This window comes from Stegostoma tigrinum, chromosome 4 (assembly GCF_030684315.1).
Source record: "Stegostoma tigrinum isolate sSteTig4 chromosome 4, sSteTig4.hap1, whole genome shotgun sequence".
NCBI lineage: Eukaryota > Metazoa > Chordata > Chondrichthyes > Orectolobiformes > Stegostomatidae > Stegostoma > Stegostoma tigrinum.
The window spans coordinates 125,242,409-125,256,471 of record NC_081357.1 but is presented as its reverse complement, the minus strand read 5'-3'; the positions used below and the strand labels follow the sequence as shown (position 1 = coordinate 125,256,471).

General features: G+C 40.2%; 1 protein-coding gene across 4 annotated transcripts in view; it reads right to left on the bottom strand.

Annotated features, from left to right (window-relative positions):
- Positions 1–1,659: 1,659 nt before the first annotated feature.
- ldah (lipid droplet associated hydrolase) overlaps positions 1,660–14,063 on the bottom strand; it is a 255,387-nt gene continuing 242,983 nt past the window's right edge. For all 4 annotated transcript variants that reach the window (XM_059645645.1, XM_059645644.1, XM_059645647.1 and 1 more), the window contains one exon: positions 1,660–2,498. In XM_059645645.1, coding sequence (XP_059501628.1) covers positions 2,304–2,498 — 195 coding nt within the window. In that variant the 3' untranslated portion in view covers positions 1,660–2,303. The remainder of the gene's footprint in view (positions 2,499–14,063) is intronic.

Below are 14,063 nucleotides of genomic sequence, written 5' to 3'. Positions count from 1 at the left end.
TGTGGTTGTTGAAATTCCCTCCAGGAAACAGTCAGTGCTGGCAGGTATTTTAATTCGGGCCTAAAGAAGGAACCTTGGCCCTGATTTCCCAATAGGATGATAGTCATTGCTGATGTGTGGATAGGAGATGTGTACGGGCCAATGTGGCAGCTGGAACCACCAATAGATCTGAAACCCTCTGAGAAAGTACCAAACTGAGTTGGAATGAGCGAGTTTAGAGGGTTCTGATCCAATTAACAGTTAGCCATGGAAAGAAAATCTACTTTAATGACAAAGTATACAACTCGCACCTGCACCCCAAACTCTACACCCTGCCTCCACTGACTCCATGGAGTCCCAAAGCAAACCCTGGACCCAACTCTACTCCAAACACCTGACACCCTTAGCCCCGACCTAACCGTTAACATCTCTTGCTATGCTGAAAACATTTAACAGTTTTATTTAAACACAGCATCATTTCTGTCACTGCACCCAACTGCACTTGGAAGATGAGATCTGGCCTGAAGTTGGGTGCTGTACTAGATCAAGTCATGGTGGAGGAGTGCTCCAGAATGTTCAAGGCATCTCTTGCAGTTGGAGACAGTGGTAGCTCATTTGCTGCTTGCCAAACTCTGAGAATCCTTCTCGATTGAAGCTTCTGAAGGGTCTTCAGTGATCTTCGTTCAGGGTATGTGGGCCTAACGGCAGAGACCGTATTTTGTGTATTTTAAATGAATATGTTTACAAATGCACAAGTAAGAAAGCTTGCAATTTGTGTCAATTCACTATGAGAAAGAAAAGAATATTGGACAATTGAGGGATGGGGATTAGGGAGGTGGATGCAGAATCTACACAGAGAATCGATAAGGAAATTTCTGCATTCTCTTGAATCTGCTGAAGGATCAGCTAAGCAAGGACAGAACATCTAGGCCAATAATCTCTTTTTTGCCCTAATATCTTGAGAGGGAGGTGCTGCCAGTAAAGGTCAGTTAGTTCTCTGCAGCAAGAGAAGGAAAAGTTAAGGGACATGATATGGTAGCTGCTCCTTTAGACATGGCTCTGAAGGAGCCTTGTAGTTTGTTCTTTACCCAGAAAGATAGAACAGGAATGAAAAGATGTAATAAAGCTCGGGCTAAAATACACAATCAAATAAAATTTCTATGTAGAACATTAAGGTGGCGATGAAAACAAAGTGCTAGAAATCACAGCACTAATGGGAGCTAATGCTTCGAGTCTAGACCCACTTCGGGTGATGGCTTGGTGGTATTATTCACAGACTATTATTCTAGAGACTGAGGTAATGTTTTGAGAACCTGCGTTCAAACCCGATCATGGCAGATGGTGGAAACTGAAGTCAATAAAAATCTGGAATTAAGATTTTAACAATGACCTTGAAGCCATTGTAGATGGTTGGTAAAAACCCCATTGGGACTTTAGGTAAGGATATCTGCCTTCCTTACATGGTCTGGTCTACATGTGACTCCAGACCCACAACAATGTGAATGACCCTTCGCGGCCCTCTGGGCAATTAAGGATGGGCAATAAATGCTGCACAGCTAGCAATTCCAACATCCTGTAAATGAATATTAAAACAATTAGATGCAGTTTTGATGAATTTCTACAATTTCACATTTAATAAACAGAGTTAATAATCAAAGACAAAAGCTATGTTCCACTGGGCATTATTCATAGCGTAGCTGTTCCAGACGGAAAAAAAAAATCCTTTCCAATATCATCGTTGTAGCACTTTATTTTCTAATTTATTTTACACATATATCAATGCCTGTAACATTTAAAAAAAACTTCCTACTTTTGGAAGTATCTTACTGGCTGACTTGGTCTTGACAAGTTCCTGGTCAGGTGAGACCTGATAAATGTGAATTTGTGAAGTATGGCAGGATGATTTCCCCTGTTGTGGTTTGGCAGAGTTACATCTATACTTTCCATCAAATCTACACTGCTCTTTAGACTGAAATCTAAAACTAACCTAATGAACTAAAAGTGGACTGTGAATGCTAACAAATATTGGCCCACAAGAACGACCCTGATATGAAATAAGCTTACTCACTTTGGGTCTGGGCATGGATACAAAGATTATAGCGCAAGCACAAATATTTTGAAAGCTTTTGTAACTAGTCATTACAGTGAATTATTTTTCAAGTCCCACCTGCAAGATATGTCTAAAATGTAGTTTGTTTTTGTTTAAATAAGCTAACCACTGCTCAATTTCAAAAACATAACAGATGTAGAAGAGCATCTTAATGCAACATATAATTCAAATTCAAAAAGCTCTTAAATTTTACATTATAAACATACTAAAGGCTTTATAACAACTTTGCTAGATCCAGACATAACCAGTCTGTAAGCATTTCGGCCATCTCTAAATTTGCATCCAAAACAAAGGCATGACGAATTCCTTTTTGGCAGAGATGAATGGTTCCTTCAGGAAAGCTTTTCTTCATATCTTCATAATATGTGATTGGACACCAGTGATCATTATATCCATAGTAAAAGATAAGCTAAAATGGAGACACAATTGCAGATCAGCAGGAAAGTTTTGGTTCCCAGATACAGCTATTTGTCACATGAAATTTAATGCAGAACTCGGCTAGTTAGAAAGCATTTTAGGGCAATATATTGCACCATTAGTAGTAGAATATACAGGAAGACCACACAATGTTTAATTTGCTGAAATTGGGAGAAACAAGTAAACTAGTATATTTTGAAAATGAGACTTTTCCAAGTTCAATTTCAAAAGAAATTAAATCATATATTTAATTTAAAACATTTGGCACATAATTTTCTTCAACCCCACATTAATGATCTGCAAATTATTTTACAGTGTTGGCTTTAATAAAGATTACAAATGTAGTTTTACACATTCATTATATATGAAATTACTGGAAACTTCACATATGTAATTACAGAGAAAATTAAGGTGAAAAGAATGATTTACAGCATACTTTATTTAAAATTGGGTTCGAAAGTCCTGTGAACTGAAAGCAGCATTGAGTAGTTGGGTTTCGGAAATTTCATTTGGAAAATGTCGAAAGATTCCTCCAAAAGGTTTTGTGGAAGATTTACTAGAGCCTGCTTTGCATAACTCAGAGGATCATAATTAACAGAAAAATACAATTTGAAAGCTGTAATTAAGAAGAATATAGGCAAGCTAAATGGGAAAAGTTCCTTTTTTCGAAGACAATAGGACAAATTGAATGAGTATATTCAAGAATAATCAAAGTAAATTTGCACATGAATTGTTATGTGATATGGCTTCCAATTACTTTTCTTTACAGTATTAAAATAATGCACTTTGTGTTGCTGGTAAGGAATTAACCAATATTTATTGTAGCTGTCATAGAAACAAATGACCAAAGTTCAGAGCTTACAGCATGTCCTGATTACTGGGTACATGAGTAAGATACAGTTTAAAATAGTGTGAGAATAAATCACTGGGCAAGGTTGGAATTACTATAGCTCAGCAATGATATTATTTTTGGACAAATCTAGGACATTTTTGGAATCAAAACTGCACTGCTTTTTAAAAGGAACAGAATTGGTTCCTGGTCAACATGTAAGGTGGCCTTGACTACTTTAATAGCCTGTAGACCTTCCTGAGAAGTGTCTGGGAATTGAATTAGGACTTCACTCAGGCAGCCATTTTCTAATTGAAAAATGTTGAGTCAATCGAGGTGAATCTTTCTCAACCAATTTTGCTCCATCAAACTTGGGCCTGAGCCTTTTACTACAGTGATAACTGAGCCTAGCTGAGAACCTATACAAATTTAAGGATTGGAGTCCAGATCGAATTTTGTTAAAGACTGTTAAAGAACCAGGTGACCATTTAATCAGATGGTTATTTTGATAGCTTCTGATTTGACATTGTTAAGCAATGTAACTGTTCCAAACCAGACGTGGATGGACTTTCCAGGGTGTGCACTCTCCTGGATGCCAGCCTATGAGCTCTCTTACTCCAGATAGGTCTAACGGGACTCTTTTGCTGTCTCAAGTCTATTTACCTCCAGCAACTACAACGGCTCACCAGCCTGGATCTTGAAGAAAATATTAACTGTTTGGCTGAGGCTTGGCTTTGTTTTGCTGTGGGCTGACCGAGAGTCCCTCTGTTCAGGATATGTCCTGAGTGAGGCTGTGCAATTGTCTACACTCAAGTGGTGTTCTCCAAGCTCAATCAGACTGAGAAAGGTGTCCACTTGCATCAGAAAACCTTGCAACTCAAATGCTCCACTTTGCCACATTTTCCAATGATAAAGCCAGTTGTGATGCCTGTTTGAAGTCCAGTTGGGATTCAGTTAGTCGGCATTTTTTTATGCTAACATCCATAATCCCACATACCAACTGGTCTCTCAGCATCTCATTAAGGGATAAGCCAAAGTCACATGCCTCTGCCATTCATCTTAACCTCATCAAAAATCCTGATATGGATTCCCTAGTTCTCAAATTGTTGAGTAAAACCAACAACATCCCAAAATTAGAGAAGGACTGAGATCGTAACATTCCTTAACTAAATCTGTCAACTCCTGAAAGGTTTTAGTACCTGGCGACTCAGGGAAAGTCAGGCTTCGAATTACCAAAAAATCTGCAGGTCCACAAGCAGTCGGGAGAATTATGTTCTTGCTTTCCCTCTGCCCCAATGTCATTTGCCTGGAAAAAGTAATGCATCCTTTCTACATACTGGGCCCAGTCTTCAATGGCACTATTGAACTAATCAAGCCTCCAAAATAATGATATGATGCCAGAAAGCAAAGACGACTGGTGTGAGTAATTTTTTTCCAGGGGTGTGCTTTACTCTCCTTGCCACTGAAATAACTCCATAGAGACTGGCACCCTGTCACCAAGTCACCCTTTAGTGATATGTGGAGAGTCCTTGACACTGATCTAGCTCCTTCAGAGCCAGCTCTCAGAGTGTCAGTATGTCTAACACTGCTGTTTATTCTGTCAGCCAGAGCTCCCTGATTGGTCCATATTAACAGACCCAATCAGGAAACTCAAATTCCATTAGGTCCATCTGGCTGACCTTTTTGCAATCAAAAGTGGTTCAAAGATTGGTGAGGGTGACATTCGCTTCGCATTGTGGGCATCAGTACGAAGGAAAGCAACAACACTGTTGGGACAATGTCCATCCAAATCATATTGTAACAATGGTCCTGGTGCATTAAAATTCTTCTGCAGCTATAATTATATAAACTAAATTATACATGGGAGTTCAGGTTGAGGGGAAATGTATAAATTTAAAGAAAACAAGAATAAAACAATAGTGAAGGACAGCTAATTCATTAGGTCAGAAGAGGGAAAAACTGTAAAAAAGTCAAAATTAAAGCTAGTTTATTTGAATGAATGCCTTAGTTATGACAAGATAGATGAAATATTGGTGCCATGAATAGGAATAATTAGTCATGATCTGATAGCTGTTACAGAGGTATGACCAAATCTGGAAATCGAATATTCAGGGATAGCTGGCGTTTCAAAAAGATAATCAGAAAGTAACAAGAGCTAGACTGGCTTTGATAAGGAGGGGTGATGAAAATAACCTTGGCTTCGGAGATCAGGATAAAGAATCAGTTCAGGTAAAGATTAAAAAGAAAGGCAAAGAAGTTACTGTTGGTAACTTCGTAGGGTCCTTTACCGAAATTACTTTGTTGGATAGAATATGAATTAATATGTAATATGAGTTTGTTAGAAAAGTGCTGAAGTATGGGTGGGTAACTTGAAATTTACTGCAGAGAAACCAAATTGGCAAAAGAAACCTTGAGGATGAGCTCATAGAGATCATTTCAAATAATTTCTTTTCAGAATATGTTGCAGATCTTACCAGAGGACAGGCTGTGTTAAATCTGTTAATGTATAATTAGATTGATTAATCAATGATTAATGATGGTTAAAAGATTCTCTAAGGGAAAGTGATGACAACACAATGAATTTCACATTCAGCTTGAGGAGCGAAACACAGGAGGCTGAAATTAGCTTTCTGAACTTAAACACAGGCAATTAGAAGTTTAGGAAGAAAGATTTGTCTAAAATGGAGTGTGCAAATAGGTAAGCAAGCAATAAGCAGTGGGAGCATTCAAGGAGATACTTTATAATTCTTAATAGAGATAAATTTCATGAACAAACTATGAGATGGATGACCCATCTGTAGCTAAGCAAGTTAAGGATGGGATCGATTTAAAAGAAAAAGCATACAACTTAGCAAGAATTAATTCAGAAGATTGGAAAACATTTAAAAACCAGGAGATGACAAAAAAAGGACAAAATACAGATTATGACGGCGAACTGTCAAGAATCATAAAACAGTCTGCAAGAGCTCCAGCAAGTATATGAAGAGGGAGAGAAAACCTAACAACAGAAAAACAAAAGAACTGCAGATGCTGGAAATCAAAAATGAAAGTAGAAATTGCTGGAAAAGCTCAGTATGTCTGGCAGCCTCTGTGGACAGAAATCAGACTGAACATTTCTGGTCCAGTGGCCCTTTCTCAGAACTTAATTATTCATTAATCAGTCAGAGAATGAGACAATGGAATGCAGAAATGGTAGGGATTTGATCAAATATTTTGCAATGGTCTTCATGGTCAAATATATCATAAACACCCCGATTATGTAAAAGATCAGTTGGAGAAAGGGAGGGGATGAACGCATCACTATCATGACAGAGAAAGTACTCCAGAAATTAATAGGATTAAACGCTGATCTATTCATAGACCCGATGACTTACATTTGTGAAGAAACAGTGGAGTAATGGCACTAGGTGATAATCCAAAGATACCAACTAATGATCTAGGGACAGAATCTGACCATGGGAGCTGGTGGAATGTGAATTCAGTTAAGATTAAAGAAAAATCCTGGAACTGAAATCTTGCCACCAGAAATACCTTACAACATTTACCAACTGATGTGAAACCCCATATGGTTCACTATGACCAAGGAAATCTACCTGTGATGTCAGATCCACACTAAAATGGTTGGCTGTGAATTGTCCTCTGAAATGACTTAGCAGGTAGTTCAGTTCAAAACGTATTAGGGACCAAGAGACACTTGATGGGATTGCTTGTGTTACTCATTACACATGTAAGAATTAAAGACAAAACTCATCAGGACAATTTGCAAGAATACCAGTTCACGAGAAGAGAATGCGTTAACACTAACGGTTGGAAAATGTGCTCTGGTTGAGGTTTGACAAGAAGAATGCAACAAGTAATAATTTTCCTGGCCTTTCTTGGGATTTTGGTGGCAAATTTGTCTGCCACCCTTGTAAACTTTCAATGATGAATCGTATAGTGGGTGAAAAGTTTAATTCTGATCCATCATAAGGTAAGACTAGAAAAATAAAATCAATTCAAATTACTTGAAAAATTCTCATTTCTGTTATATATCAATCATGTATAATTCTTTGGATTATAGAGCCTGATGTTATAAAGATTCATAGAATCCCTACAGTACGAAAAGCTGATCATTGCCTTCAGGAAACAGAGTGGAAGGCACGCCCCTGTCTGCATCAATGGTGCTGAGGTGGAGATGGTGGAGAGTGTCCTGGGAGCGATAGTCAACAATAGTATGTCCTGGTCCATGCATGTAAGAAAACACAACAGTGCCTCTACTTCCTCAGGAGGCTAAGGAAATTTGCCATAAAGACTCTTACAAATTTTTATAGATGCACCGTGGAAAGCACCTTATCTATATGCATCACAGTGTAGTATGGCAATAGCTCTTCCCAAGACTGCAAGAAATCATAGACAGTTGTGAGCACAGCCCAATCCACTGTGCAAACCAGCATTCCATTCATTGATTTCCTCTACTCTTACCAACATAATCAAACACCCCATCTATTCCGGTTCTTCTCGCTTCCACTCTCTTCTATGGGGCATAAGAAATAAACGTTTGAAAACATGTACAAACAGATTCAAGAACATCTTCTTCCCCATTATTTTCAGACTTTTGAATTGACCTCTTAAATCTTAATGTTGAAATCTCTGTGCAACTTCGCAGCAGCTGTAACACTGTACCCTGCACTCTGTTACCCTGATGCACTTGCATAGTACGATCTGCCCGTAAAGCACGTAAGACTACACTTTTCACTGTACCTCAGTACACATAACAGTGATAACTCAAATCAAACTACACCAAAGAAGACGTTAAGCTCATTGCATCTGCATCGCCTCTGAAGAGCATCCCACTTAGAGCCAACTCTCCATCCTATCCCTGTAACTCTGTATTTCCCACAGGTAACCCACGTAGCCTGCACTTCCCTAGACACAACAGGCAATTTCGCGTAGGCAATCCACCTAACCTGCACATCTTTGGGCAGCGGGAGGAAACCAGAGCACGCGGAGGAAATTGATGCAGCCACGGGGAGCATGTGCAAACTCCACATTGACAGTTGCCTGAGGCTGGAATCAAACCCAGGTCCCTGGTGCTGTGAAGCAGCAGTGCTAACCACCGAGTCACCGTGCTGCCCTCAACAAGTATGTTCAAGATAGGAGGGGATGTAACCTAGGGAAGGTACCCAGCCCAGTACCTTCAAGGGGATCAAATGATTTGGCGGGGGGGGGGGGGGGGGGCAGAGGGTGGGACTAGGGTATTGAGCTCGATGATCAGCCATGCTCATACTGAATGGGGGAAGCTGGCTCAAAAGGTCGAATGGCTTACTCCTGCTCCGATCTTCTCTGTTATACAAAGGTCGGGAGAGCTAGGGCTTTTCTCTTTAGAACGGCGAAGGATGAGAGGTAGCTTGATGCAGGTGTACAAAATGATCAGCGGTGCAGAAAGAGTGGACATCTAGAGACTTTTTCCTAGGGTGGAGGTAGCTATTACGAGCAGGCATGGTTTTAAAGTGAGTGGAGGTAGATATAGCGGAGACGTCAGAGGGTAGGTTCTGTACTTAGAGAGTGGTCGGGGCGTGAAATGCATTGTTGGAGAGGGTAGTGGAGCCGGCCTCATTCGGGGCATGTAAGCAGCTATTAGATAGGCATATGGATGATAGTATAAGGTAGGGGTGGAGGTTAGATAGACCTCAGGTTTAGGGCTAAAGTTCGGCACAACATTGTGGGTTGAAGAGCCTGTACTGAGCTGTACTGTTCTATGTTCGATGTTTCTATGTTTCCTACTGACCTCCGAACTCACACCCATAATACGGGGATGTACAAGCAGTAAGAACTGAGTTTTTAAAAATTCACTTGACCCTAATATGACCCTACCCACACTGTTGTGGCAGCCGGGCCAGTAGGTGCCTTTGATTTGTTATGGTTTTAAAACAGCAGCTAGGAAGGGGGCTGCTGCTTTTGGAGAGTGATTTCTGCCCTTTGGCAGAGATAGTAAACTCTTCAGGCCTACATCAAAATTCAACTGCCTTCACCCTACTCGTAAATTGGACAAACTCTCTCTGGTATTCCATTGTGCCTCTATCCTGCAGCCCCAGCAGCACTGACTGCGAGCATCCGGCACTCCCGGGATTACTGGAGTTACTAGCCAACCAGATTGACCAATGGGTGGGGATGGGAGCCCCAGCCTGCTCTAATTTAGCCCGTCTGTTTGTCTGTCTACTCCCCACCAACTTCCCCCTGGGGGAGCAATTCATTTGTACCACCCGTCTCTGCTCTGCAACCCCATACAACCCATGGATTCCAAAGTACAGCTTTTAAAGAAACATAACTGAACTCTAATCAAAGGCCAAATGCTTAATGCCGAGAAATGATCTTCAGCTTGACTCACATTTGATAGATTAGACTGACAGAAGGAAAAACACCATTGTAATATAATTTTCACAAGAAGTAGGAAGCTCATTATCCTGATTATGGCTGTTTATTTTAAAGCAATCAAACAACTTAGGTGCAGAAATATTGCTGATAAACATTCTATATCCAGATGAAAGACAACTTGAAAATAGCCAATTGCAATTAGTAATGAAAAGCTCTCTTGGGAAATACAATGAGCTGCATCTATCATTCAAAGTGATTGGAGTGTCTCTGGAGTTGCAACATGCTTCCAGCTGTTACCGCTAAACTTCAGAAAATCCAGAGTGTTTATTTGATTTCTTTTTCCCCTAAATCATTATATTTCATGAATTATAGCTTTGAGATCTCTTGAAACACTCTTGGCAAAAAGAAACCCTGACAGGCAACTGGTCACAAGACTTCAGTACTTGTTTTCACGCTCTGTATAATTATGGTCTTGTAAAATGATTTTATTTCTTTAACTTTGTTGATGGTTTATGAGGTGGCACCAAGGTAAAAATAAAAGTGAAATTGTGACACCATCTTCCTGTAACTGTCCCTCAACTCTTCTCCTAGCTGTAATTCTTTTCATTTCTCAGTCTGCTTATTGTTTTTCTTATCACACTTTATCTTTGTACACTCCATAAAAAATGACTCAATGCTGTGTTCATCTCCATTTCATCATCCAGGTCACCGGCCCTGAAGCGTTAACTCTGTTTTTTCCTTCACAGATGCTGCCAGACCTGCTGAGCTTTTCCAGCAGCTTTGTTTTTGTTCTTCATCTCCATTTCGTTGACTTTTGAACTTTTCTTTCTCTGATTGAAAGTGTCTCTCTGGCATCTCTCTTTTCTCACCTCACTTAAATATTCCACCAAATCAGATCATATTTTTTTCCACTTTTAATGCCAGATTTTCCAATGCTCTTACCTTGGATGGCATGGCCTGCCTATCAGTGCACCAGTGGATTCTTTTCTCTCTATTCATTCACAGGATGAGGGTCTCACTGGTTAAGCAGCATTTATTGCCCAACCCTAATTGCCCAGAGGGCAGTTAAGACTCAACCACATTGCAGTGGGTTTGGAGTCACACATAGGCCAGACTGGGTGAGGCTTCCAGTTTCCTTCTCTAAAGGACGTTAGTGAACCAGATGGGTTTTTCTGAGAATCGATTCATGGTCATTATTCGGCTTCTAATTTCAGATTTTTTAAACTGAATTCAAATTCCACTATCTCCCATAGCGGCCTTTGAACCCAGGTCCCCAGAAAATTACCTGAGTCTCTGGATTAACAGTCCATTAATAATGCCACTGGACCATTGTCTCCCCCATTAGGACCTTTTTCTCTGCCAGGTAATAGCATACTTGGCAGTTACAGAGATGAGGGCATGTGAGGAACAACCTGGATCTTAAAATGAAGATGAGGACTGGGGACAGGAGCAGAAGTAGGTGGCTATATTTATACTTTAAAGACAGTTGGATATTATAGGGTCTGGGACCACTGTTTTGAGAGACTGGGGAAAAACAATTCCTGAGACTGTAGTTATGAGGGAGTTATGAGAGAGGGTGAAGTGACCATGCTGGTAGGGCAGATGAATGGAAATGCTCCTGGGTGATACCCAGGGTGTGAAGAGTTGGGTTCAGGACTATGGAATGGATTGTGGAACAAGTGAAGAAAATGATGATGAGTACTGTATTATCCATTATGATGATGAATACTGTAATAATTTACTGTCTAATGTCCTGCATTCTTATTAGATTGGTTAATACCTTAAAATTGATTCAGGGTCTTCAATATAAAGGTTCATGATCATTCTGTAATCCTCCTCTCAGGCATGCAAATACACAACCAAGACATAGTTCCACGAAGTGTGTGCTGGTATGCAGGCCTGATTACAGTCCACATAGATCCCTTGTAAAAGGCACTGTGCAGGATCAGGTACACAATGCACAGTCTTCATTTCATTGGCTAAAAAAATCTGGAGACAGCTATCGGTGGCGTGAAAACTAAGCAAGCACCATTTCTTTGTCGCTGACTGCAAACTGAGAAATAATAACATGCTTGTGGAAATAATATTATTTATAATGCCAATTTGCCAAATAAATCAATCATGCTAGAAGTTCATGGATTCTGAGGTGTATGTAAAACTGGGCTATTGAATTCATAGCTGTGGGCTAAATGTTGTAAAATTAATATTTCTGGCAGTTTCTGGCACTAAATCAGTTTATGCACTATAATAACAGAATTAAACCTTTGGCAAAATGACACCAGTTTCAACTCATCATAGCAAGCTTTGACACTTCAAAGTTTACATTTAACAACTAATCACACAATCTGCTATGCTATATTTTAATGGTGAGCAGCCAATGGAACATTTTTAGTTTTTCAACACATTAGAAATGTCACCAGGATTGGATATCAGTGATGGATACTCTATGCGTAGAAATACATATGCATAAAGCTCCATCTGGACTGAGTAGGAAGCAGACTTCGCAGATCATTATGAGTTTGTGATGCACACTTGCATGGCACCTTCGGCAAATACTGGTGTCAAATCACTTCCTCAATGTAACTGCAGCACATTGTGACAAAGCAAAAACTAGGAGTGAAGTGGATGGCTTTGACATTTTTTAAATTTCAAGATGGGGAGTGGCTGTCACCGCCTGACCATCATTTATTGCCTGTCCCTAGTTGCCCTTGAGAAGTGGTTGTGAGTTGGCTTCTTGAACCACTGCAATTCACTGTGCTGTAGGTTGATGCACAATACCCTTAGAGGTGGAATTCCAGAATTTTGACCCAGCAACAATGAAGGAACAGTGAAATATTTCCAAGTCAGGGTGGTGAGTGGATTGAAGTGGAACTTAAAAGTGGTCATGTGCCGTACCTGCTGCCCTTATCTTTCCAGATGGAAGTGATTGTGGGTCTGCAGATAGTACACACTGCAGCTACTGAGTGTCAGTGGTGGAGGGAGTGGATGCTTGTGGATGTGGTGCCAATCAGGTGGGCTGCTCTGTCCTGGATGGTGTCAAGCTTCTTGAGTGTTGTTGGAGCTGCGTTCATCCAGACAAGTGGGGAGGAGTATTCCATCACACTCCTGGCTTGTGCCTTGTGGATGGTGGGCAGGCTTTAGGGAGTCAGGAGGTGAGTTACTTGCTGTATTCCTAGCCTCTGATCTGCTCTTGTAGCCACTGTGTTTATGTGGTGAATCCAGTTGAGTTTATGGTCAATGATAATGCCAAGGTTTTGATAGTGGGGGATTCAAATAACACCACTGAATGTCAAGGAGCAGTGACTGATTATATTTTATTCGAAACAGTCATTGCCTGGCATATATGTAATGCGAATGTCACTTATCCCTTGGCAGCCCAAGTTTTGGATATTGTCCTTCCTTGCTGCATTTGAACATTGACTGCTTCTGGGTGCAACCAGCTGAACAGTTTGAATGGCTGTAATTTCTATGACTTTTAAAAGAAACATAGGCATAGGTACGTAAATAGTGCTTCACACTGAATGGTCCCATTAGGGCAGAATCCATTAGGTGGAGAGCACTGTATTTGGTGGGAACATTTAGAATCATAGAATTTTACAGGGCAGAAGGAGGCCATTTGACCCATCGTGTCTGTACTGGGTCCCACAAAACCGATACCTGAGTCTCAAGCCCCATCTCTATAGCCCTTAAAATTCATCACTTTCAAATCTATATTGACCGGTCTTTTGAAACCTCATATGGAATCCACCTTCGTCACTCTCCCAGGCAGTACATTCCAAACTCTAACAACTCTCCGAGAAAAGAAGTTTCTCCTCACCCCCCTGTTAGTTCTCTTACTGACAATCCTTAAATCGTGACCCCTAGTTACTGACTATACCAACTAGTGGAAACAGAATGTCATCTTCTACCCTGAACATCCAAGAGGCAACCTTATTGAATACCTCAATAAGAGGTGCAAGTTCATTGAACAGCTCAATAAAGTTGCCTCTTAGTCTTCTCTACTCTAAATAAGCCCAGTTTCTCTAACTTTTCCTTGTAAGCAAAATCCTTCATTCCTGGTATCATTCTAATAAATGTCTTTTGAACTTTCTCCAAGGTTTTCACATCCTTCCCTAAATAAAGTGCCCAGAAATGAACACACTGTTCCCAATGTGGGCTCACCAATGATTTTTAGCTGCGTAGCATCATTTTCCTGTTTTTAGACTCTTGTTGCTTATTTTCTTGAATACACCTTTATCTAATTTTGTAAGATTTTTTGTGATGAATAGTATCCCATCTATGAGCTGCTTTTGTTTGTATCAACAGGATTATTTTGTTTTATTTTGGTGCATAACTTCGAGCTTATCAAAAAGTGAGTCCACAATTTTCTGACAT